This window comes from Thalassophryne amazonica, chromosome 19, assembly GCF_902500255.1.
Source record: "Thalassophryne amazonica chromosome 19, fThaAma1.1, whole genome shotgun sequence".
In the NCBI taxonomy this organism is placed as follows: Eukaryota; Metazoa; Chordata; class Actinopteri; order Batrachoidiformes; family Batrachoididae; genus Thalassophryne; species Thalassophryne amazonica.
Window position 1 is genome coordinate 18,193,173 of NC_047121.1, and position 10,147 is coordinate 18,203,319.

Sequence of the window (10,147 nt, forward strand, 5' to 3'; positions counted from 1 at the left end):
CAAATCCATGTCAGACTGGAAATTCACTCAGGGCCCTTGGAGAAGGCCCTTAATCCACAAGTTGCTCTTGGTGTGTAGCGAGTCCCTTGCAGCCAGACATCGTTGAGTGAATGTGAGGCGTCACTGTAAAAAGCTTTGACCATAAACATGCTATATAAAAGTCTAAATCAATTTGTATTTCCATAACTTTTTAAGATAGGGACTATAAAAAAGGCACAGTGTCTTTTTCTCAGCTACGAAAATGTCACACTTTGTAATCACGTGTCTCATTAGGCACTCTGGTTCTCACGATTCAGTGGTTCTCTGATCATTAGCACAGCGTTCTTAAATTATTCCGAGCATTACCTGAACGCAGCACCAGCTCGCTGTCGGAACCGCACATTCGCTGCCCCGTGAGGGGCGGAGACAGAGGCTTGAGTAACACGTCGACGGACCAATCACGGCCCGCCGTGAGCTCCCGTGCTCCCTCCACCTCCCCCGGTTGCTGTGGGAGATCCTCACGTTCCTGCTGCTGGAGTCAAACCGAAACGAGGTGACACGACGGACCGGATAACCTATGACGCTTCTCAAGGGCACGTAAGTTTACTTAAAATGTCTGAAATGCTTATTCTGATGTTTTCCTTAACTTTTCTTCAAAACGTATTCTCAGATAAGCCGTTATTCATCGTAGAGGAACGTGAAGGTTTTTTAGGGAAAGCAGTGACTCCCACAGTTAGTCTGAGAGGTCAAGAGTCAGGCGTAGTTTAATTTGAAAATTCATTAAATTTTGTCTGTTTATTAAGCATTTTTGAGCTGCTCCATTCACAGTGAATAGCAAACTAATGCTTTGTGACTCTGGCTCTCTTACATAAAATAGGTGCTGTAAGTTCACATGCGAGCACAAATGTTTCACTGAGCTCTTAAAACATATATGCTTTGTGTCTTTTATGGCTGCTTTTATGGTTATTTCTTATTCACTGTCAGAGGAACACCTCCAAGAAAAAAAACAAAACAAAACACAGACACTCTTTTAAAGTTTTTGTTATCTTTAATTGATGTAATTAAAGGACAAGTTCACTTTTCTTTTGTCATCTTCGTTGTATTAAAACATTGTTTGCAGTCATTTTTGGCACCTGCAGAAGCGCTTATAAATGAAGTCAATTGTGTTTTTTTCCAAAACTGGAAATGGTATAATGTAGTTATTAATGTGTTATTGCATTTTATGACTACTTGTGGGTGATGTTATGTAATTTCTATAGTGACTGTTTACCCACAGGTCATAGTCGTACTTCAGACTTCCACTGAAAATTCACCGTATGCTTTTGATGTTCATTGCTTAGATTGTTCAAATGCCTTTGCTAGCTTACCAGAGAGAATCACAACATTTTCCCTGGCTTTAGAGTAAATAGAATGGTAAATGAGCTGGATGATAACTCAATAACAATAAGTGCTATAATCTTGTAAATCACCAAATTAAACGGGCATATAATGAAGAGAAAATCATTAAAAGGTGGTTAACGTTGATGCACCAGATGAATTCAAATAGTGCCCTTGTTTTGCTTATTTAGTATACCATCAACCCAGTCTCACAGCAAGTTGTGATTCAGCAGCACGAAATATACATTAATCTTTTGTGATATTGTGACGAAAAGCACCTCGTTTTCGTCACGGCAGCACAAATTCATTCTTATTCATTCTGTGATGGCTGCACAAAATTAAAAGTGACCCGGGGGGTGGGGGTGGGGGAGTTGGGGGTGATTATGGTTAGTGTTGGGGGAAGGAGTAGTGTTAGTAATAGTGAGTTAAAAAAATGCCATCACGAAAATTTGACTCATTTCGTGATGGGAGGACGAAAAAAAATGTGAGACTGGGCTGATACCATATACCTGTCTGCGCCTGGACATGTCTGGGCTTGTGGTATGAAATTACCTTATCATTACATGCATGGTATTAATTGGGAGCAGGTGTGGTTAAAGCTACTACACTCTAAAACATGCAGCTGTGTTTAGTTATGTCCACTTGCAACCTCTCTTTAACTTTACCTCTCTTTAACTCAACTCAACTTTACAAGTTGAGTTGAGTTGTAAAGTTGACTTCAACATACAAAACTTATAAGAGCTCTTTATGTTAAGCCTCTGGGGCCGACGCCGTCGTATACAACGGCTAATACCAAGCTTTACTAAATTATAAATAACTTTTTTAATGATATGAGATAGAAACTTACTTTTTTGCTGAAAAGTTAACTCCATGGACTTTCGAGCCAGCCATCGGCCATCTTTGTACTCTTCATAGAAGCTGTGTGATGACGTGCGCAATGTGAGTGACCAATCAGAATTGGTTCACCGTCACATGGCTTTCTGCCGTTACGCACAGCGAAAGTGAAAGCAGACGGAGCAGACGGAGAGCCTCTGATGACAATCTCATGTGCTCAAACAAAGAGTTTTTTAACTATCAGGATTGCTCCACTAGTTTGCATGTGAAGCCATCTTTGAACTTGTCCAAGGTTCCCTGTAAATTTGGGACAGTGGTATGTTTACCACTGTGTTACAACACCTTTCCTTCTAACAACACTCAATAAGCGTTTGGGAACTGAGGACACTAATTGCTGAAGCTTTGTAGGTGGAATTCTTTCCCATTCTTGCTTGATGTACGACTTCAGTTGTTCAATAGTCCGGGGTCTCAGTTGTCGTATTTTGCGCTTCATAATGCGCCACACATTTTCAATGGGCGACTGGTCTGGAGTGCAGGCAGGCCAGTCTAGTACCCGCACTCTTTTACTACGAAGCCACGCTATTGTAACATGTGCAGAATGTGGCTTGGCATTGTCTTCCTGAAATAAGCAGGGTCGTCCCTGAAAAAGATGTTGCTTGGATGGCAGCATGTGTTGCTACAAAATCTTTCAGCATTGTTGGTGCCATCACAGATGTGTAAGTTGCCCATGACATGGGCACTAACACACCCCCATACCATCACAGATGCTGGCTTTTGAACTTTGTGCTGGTAACAATCTGGATGGTCTTTGCCCTCTTTTGTCTGGAGGACATGATGTCCATGATTTCCAAAAACAATTTGAAATGTGGACTCATTAGACCACAGCACACTTTTCCATTTTGCGTCTGTCCGATTCAAATGAACTCGGGCCTAGAGAAGATGGTGGCATTTCTGGATGTTGTTGATGTATGGCTATTGCTTTGCATGGTAGAGTTTTAACTTGGACGTGTACATGTAGCGACTAACTGTGTTAACTGACAATGGTTTTCTGAAGTGTTCCTGAGCCCACGCGGTAAGATCCTTTACACAATGATGTTGTTTTTTTAATGCAGTGCCGCCTGAGGGATCAAAGGTCACGGACATTCAGTGTTGGTTTTTGGCCTTGCCGCTTACATGTAGAAAGTTCTCCAGATTCTCTGAATCTTCTGATTATATTGTGGACTGTAGATGATGGAATCACTAAATTCCTTGCAATTGAACGTTGAGAAACATTGTTCTTAAACTGTTGGACTATTTTTTTCACACAGTTGTTCACAAAGTGGTGATCCTCGCCCCATCTTTGCTTGTGAACGGCTGAGCCTTTTGGGGATGCTCCTTTTATATCCAATGATGACACTCACCTGTTACTAATTAACCTGTTCACCTGTGGAATGTTCCAAACAGGTGTTCTTTGAGCATTCAACTTTTTTGAAATGTGTTGCAGGCATCCATGTCAAAATGAGCAAATATGTGCACAAAACAATAAAGTTTATCAGTTTGAACATTATATATCTTGTCTTTGTGGTGTATTCAGTTGAATATAGGTTGAAGAGGATTTGCAAATCATTGTATTCTATTTTTATTTGCATTTCACACAATGTCCCAACTTCATTGGAATTGGGATTGTAGTTTTTGGCCTCATGGTGTTTGTTGTTTTGAAGGAGTATCTGTTTACAGTCACTGTTCAAAACAATAAATAATGCTGTTGGGCTGAAAATGATTTGGATGTGTTTTTTTTTGTGATTGAAAGTTTATGAAGCAGTGTGTCTTTAAACATCAGTGTTGTCACTACAGCAACATCAGCATTGTGTCAGTCTTCAGAATAAATAAAGCAGATTATAATGGATGATGTGTTTGTTTAGTTATCTGTGTGTAGGTCCATGTTGGGTCGTGGTGCGAAGAGGAAGTGGAGCTGCTTGGACGAGCTGGAAGTAGAGGCCGTTCCTGCTGTTATGACTGAGGAAAAGGAGAAGTATGGAGAGGAGCACAGGGACGACGAGGGTATGTTCCTCCTGGCTCCGTCCAGAGCTAACACGAGTCACCTGCAGCAGCGTCAGCTCGTGCTTGGCCTCTGCTTAGAGAAGCTCCAGCGCTACCAGGCTGGGATGGAACTCAGCTTGCGTCGCTCTGTGCTGCTCATCAACATGCTCAGGCAGATCCAGGAGGACATGCGGTGTGACGGGGCAAGAAGCTGCTCTCTCAATGAGCCCAAGGATGGTGTCCATCCTAACTCCTGCCTTCTTATGGAGGACATGTCATTTATGTGTCCTGGTTGTGCAGAGGGCAATGAAAAAAGCCTGTGTCCACCTCCACCACCATCTCCAATTTTTTCTTCTCAGGACACATACAGCTCAGCCAGCCAACCGAAATCACTGCCCGCTGTGACAATCAATGCTTTTAGTGATGCAGTAAATGCCATGGGCTACCTCAGTGACCTTGCTCTGGATGACATTTTTGAGGACATTGATACCTCAATGTATGACACATCGGACCTCTCTGCTGCGTTGGTGGCAGGCTCCGTCTGGCCCGTCAGTGTGTCACTCTGGCTTGATGAAGAGGTGAAAACATGCTCAAGTAGTCACACCTCAGCTGGGAGCCTCCAGACAGGTATGATGGACTTGAATGAGTTGGACCATATCATGGAGATCCTAATAAGGTCCTGAATGCCACGATGTGACTTTGTGAGGTTTGAGAGTCTGATCACAGCTGCTCTGACTCAGGATGCTGACAGACAGACTGAGAACATGGATTGATTTGGATCTTGATGATCTGTTATGATGTTTTCAGCTAATTTTAGTTTTTACAACTTGGTGGTCCAACTCAAATTACATATGATGTCTGTGGGTGTCTTTTAAGTGGAGGACAGAAGCCTACTTAGTAGGTCACTAGTGTATATTTTAGCCTCTTTGGCTGGTGCAATACCTGACCTGGGGTCTGGAGGAGTTTAACTTCTTTATATGTGTCAGTTCTGTCATGGACTGATGACCGATCCAATATAGGCTGGGAAAGGCCACACCCACAATAACCATCAACAAGTGGGTACAGCTGATAATTTATTAAGGCCAAATATGCAAGCCATAATGGCATTATAGGATAGAATTTAATTCAATAAGGGGAAAGTAGCTGAAGCAGAGGCCAGTTTTTACACTCAGAGTGTAGCAGAAAGTGCAGTTCTAGTACACACTGGACAAATGAGGTGAAGACAGATGGAAGCAAGCACTTCCGAGGGAAGTGTTGCAACTGAAGACATTGCACGTCACAAGGGGAAGCCATGCAGATATCTGAGGTGGATCATGTTTCCTTTGCTGCTGAGTAAAACCACAGATATTACAGATGATTATGACACACTTATCCTCTTTTGGCAGATTTTGTTTTCTCTGTGCAAATCAGCTGCTGTGGAGGAAGAATCCTCAGCTGTCAGGGTTTGTGCATTAGATCAGACCTGGGTTGATTATTAATTGAATTCCTTTCAGTTACTTAAGCGAGCCAGCCTGGGGGGTCAAAGGCCTGGTTTTCCTTTCGGTGCTGGGACTGTTTCCTGTCGCACCATAGAGGATTTTTTAAATTTATTTGTTTTTAAATTAGCACTGGCTTCAGTCAGACGGTGGGTGGACTGTCTAAACATGCATTTGGCTCATGAAGCATGTGGCCATTGAATTTGGGAATTTACAAGCCGTTGAAGTGCACAGAGAGTTAAAGTAATGCCTAAATGTGACATGTTCACGTCATATATCTCAAGGGGTGAAGTGAAATTGGTGTAAAATGTTAGAACTACTTTGTGTATTATTATTTATTAGTGGAGGTCAAATTCATTAAGTACAGAATCAAACGGTTTGGTGTGAACATGTAATTTAGGTCTTTATGTCTCTGGGCTGTCAGTGCCGGTGGATTGGATGCTCTTGTTGACCTTTCTGCCATTTGCGGTGCCACATGGAACCAACCACAAAAAGTCTGTATAGAAAAGTTCTCTTCCTCTGTAAAGTCCTCATGAGGCCAGTCTGAACAGTTTTTCCTCATTGGCAGTTTGTATTTATAGTAAGAACACAACCTGAACACAGCAAAGCATTTATTTGAAACTGTAATCTAATTACAGTCTAGTTGAGACTGATGTGTGGATTCACGCTCATCAACAATCATGTTTCTGAGTTTGAAATAATACTAGCTGATGTATTTTTGCAGCCATGACAATATGAATGAGTTTTAAAATGTGTTGGGTTTCTTTTTAATGTTTTTACCGGGAACTCTAGGGTCTGTCAAAGGCTGCAGTGAAGTAGACACTCAGTTTTCACTCTCTGTGGTTTACTCCTCTTAGATTAGAGATTAGATTAGATTAGAGGAAGACTCCCTCAGGGAAACTGTGGTTCCAGCAACATTGTATTGCAGTACACAGGGTAAGAAGCACACAGAGTATCAAAAGTGAAAGTAGGAAAACAGTTTGCAAATATAAAAAACAGTCATACTGATAACTACTGGTTTACTGGCTACTACTGTTCTTGTCCTTCCTGTCCTCTATCTTCCTGTTACTCCTCCTCCCCCCGAGCCAGGAGTTGTACAGTTTGATGGCCTGAAGGACAAAGGAGATTTCAGTCTGTTGGTCCTGCACTTGGGAAGGAGCAGTCTGTGGCTGAAGAGGCTCCTCAGGTTGCTGATGACGGTGTGCAGAGGGTGACTGCCATAATGTCCAGCAGTTTGTCCAGTGTTCTTCTACCTCCTGATGCGTTTGCTGAACATTCCTGTTTTACACTCTGAGCCAAGAATGCTCTCTGATATGACCCCTTTAATATTGTTTATTTCATTGTCTGCTTTCTTCTGAAGATTAAATGTTTTCCAGTCGTTGCAAAGTAACATGTCATTTCCATCGCCGGTGACGTGACTTATTACTGAACCTAGTTTTTATGTGTGTGGAGGCTTTTGTGGCTGTCTGAGCTTGATGTTCATATATGAAACCTAAAATCCACAGCAGGGTGTTACGTAAAGCACTCAGAGCTACAACCGTCGTCATTACTTCCCTTTCTCAGGTCTTTCTCTGCTCATTCTGGCATGTGAGTGTAATGGGTCCTGAAAGGATGTCAGAGAGGGAGGTGAGGGAAGAGGTAGCAGGGAGAAATAACGAGGAGGGGGAGTGAGAGGGCACTGCTCACGTCACGTATCCAGTAGGAGGAGCTTAATGTTTGTTTTGCCCATTTTTGAACCACCGTCCAATCACATGAGCTGTAGGGCAGCACTGCTGATCCAACAACTTGTTTTTGCTCCTAGCGGCAGTGTGAAGCCACCAGCAACCACTCATCACTATAAAACAGCTAAAAAATCTGACTGATAAGCAGAAAGCAGCAGTGTTATTTATAAATGTGTGAAAGATCAGAGGTTCTGTAAAGTGTCGACTGTATGTTATTTATAAAGTGTAACTGAAGAATGAGTGTACTGGTAACAGGATTCTAATTAATAATGTGTTACATTTTTTGTGGAATATTTTACAGAGTTTAATCAATAAATTTGAATATTGTAATTGCATTGTGTGAGTCTCAGTTCTCTGACACAGCAGGGTAATGTTACACACACACACACACCTTGTGTATTTGTGCAGCAACACACTGGACGCAGAATAACAAGCAAATTAAGAATAACAAAAAAGGACCTAATCACCAAAATAAATTTATTTATGTGCACACACACGTTACAGTATTAGAATAATAAGAGAGATAAAAGGTAAAACCATGTCATAATGTAAGGTCATAGTAAGTCCCTTCAACTGCTCCCATGTTTTCACTAGGGGTCGCCAAAGCAGATCCAGGGCTTCACAATACTAAAAGATAAAAGCTCAATGTGATAATGTTACAGTATTAAAAGGTAACAGCTCAATGCAGTGATTAAAGTTCTTTTGTCACTATGACAGCTTTCTGTCAACTGGGCTGCCAAAAGGCAGTGTTTGTGCTGGAACCATCTTGATTCAAAATCAATGCTGGATGAAAGATATAAAATTTACTGCGTTCAAAAATAAATTTTTAGAATAATGTCTCTGCTTGTTTTTGTTTTTTCTCCTGGCGGTAAATTTCTGTGTCTGTTCCTCTGTGTCCTGTCTGCTTTCTTTGTGTGTGTGTGTGTGTGTGGGGGGGGGTTTCTGAGTGTGACTAGAGCATGACACGGGAGTGGATTTTCACTCCCGTTCCATCCCGCTCCCACAAAAAAAATCCCATCCCGTCCCAATTCTTGGCCCGGAGTAAAAAAATAAATCCCATCCCGTCCCACTCCTGTAAAGATGACTCCCAATCCCATCCTGCTCCCACTCAAAATCAGTCCCACTCCCATTTGTCTTGTTTTTCCCACCTTGTGATTGGCAAGGGATCTCTTTCTGTTTCAGCTGTTTCTTTGCCCTGAATAGCCATGTTATGCACAGAGAAGAGAAAATACAGTAAGGCCTACTGTAACAAGTTAGCCAACTTTCGTCACGGTTTCCCAACAACTTGCGTCCTATCCAACATTTTGAACTGAAAGCACACCACATCGCGAAATTCAAAATCCTCTACCCACCATTTCCTCTGCCAACTGGTGAAAGAACAGTTTGTGGCCACATAGTTTTATATTTTGTTTCATGCAACCTTTTAGTAAATGACACTGGTTGCCCCTGAAAATATCAAATTGTACAACCACCACAAAAGGTGAACAATAGGCATCTGGTTTACTATGTGTGCATGTGAAAAAAGTTATTTAATGCCATTATATTACTTGAATGGATTTTATTGAACAAAATACAGTCTCATATGTTTGCTACACCACATTGGCAATTAAGGAGTTGAGTCAACCAGACAGACAATTACCCAAATGTATGAAATACCAACCAAGAGTTTTAACGTTTTAAGGAGTTTTAAGTTTTAACGTTATTCTACTAAAGAAGTCAAGTTAGCTTTGTCATTTTTTTCATATATAAGTATTTAACAATGAACAGTATTTGTATTCACACAGAAAAACCACACCTCTTACCACACACAAAAAAAAACTTTCAGTGTTTGAAGTGGAGGCTTGCTCAGTGGTAATGGAATATCAGTCCAAAAGTCTCTCCAAGCATCACTGTGTGTGTGTGTGTGTGTGTTTTAAATGTTGCTGTGAAGAAATAAAAGCAAATTAACATTTTCGGGTCAAAGAAGGTACGCCTCTCCACAATCAGTCTCCCAGCGACACTGAATGAACGTTCAGAGGGAGTACTGGTTGCTGGGATTGCCAGCAGCTTCTTGGCAACCGGCACTAGCCCACCTGACATCTCCTGCCAGACAGCAAGAAGAGACCGACCGCGGGTGTTGATGTTCTGCAGCATGTACTGCAGCACCAAATCTCGGCCCGAAGCCAATTCCCCTTTGGCACAGTCCTCCCTCTCCTCCTCTTCTACACAACTTGTGAAGAAGTCCCCAGACTTCACTCCTATCACTTCCTTTGTGGCTAGGATGCGGTTTGACATCTCCCAATTGTGGATGTAGTGCACGGTGACCGTTATGTAATTCGTGTTGGTTCTCTCTTCTAACCACAGATCTGTGGTAGACGCATGGTCTCTGCTCTAAATATAGAATATAAAATGTATTTTATTGTCATTATTCACATGTACAATTTACACTATTCACATTAGTAGTAGTACTTTGTCACTTTACAAGTACAGTGAGGTGTCGTTTGGAAACAACCCACAGATGTCCACAAAAGTAAAGGTAAGTTAAACGATACAGCTACTGTACATCAATATTTTTAAAATATAAAAACTTTAAAAATCCACAATAAAAATATACAATCAAGTAATGATTTGTGAAGATTAAGATACATAATAAATAGGTGCAGGGTTCAAGTATTCACTGACCAGGTTAGCAGTGCATTAGAGGTAGATTAACACAGTACAGGACATCCACACACACACACACCCACACACAGACCAACTGCA

At 41.6% G+C, this 10,147-nt stretch overlaps 1 protein-coding gene across 2 annotated transcripts; it reads left to right on the forward strand.

The window, feature by feature from the left end:
• Positions 1-478: 478 nt before the first annotated feature.
• LOC117500826 (SERTA domain-containing protein 2-like) lies at positions 479-6,181 on the forward strand. 2 transcript variants are annotated; one of them, XM_034159611.1, is made up of 2 exons: positions 479-576; positions 4,106-6,181. In XM_034159611.1, the coding sequence occupies exons 1-2, from the start codon at positions 557-559 to the stop codon at positions 4,890-4,892; spliced, it is 807 nt and encodes a 268-aa protein (XP_034015502.1). In that variant the 5' UTR covers positions 479-556; the 3' UTR covers positions 4,893-6,181. The 2 variants fall into 2 exon arrangements, with proteins under 2 accessions (XP_034015502.1, XP_034015503.1); XM_034159612.1 differs by having other exon boundaries at positions 518-576; positions 4,092-6,181.
• Positions 6,182-10,147: the final 3,966 nt, after the last annotated feature.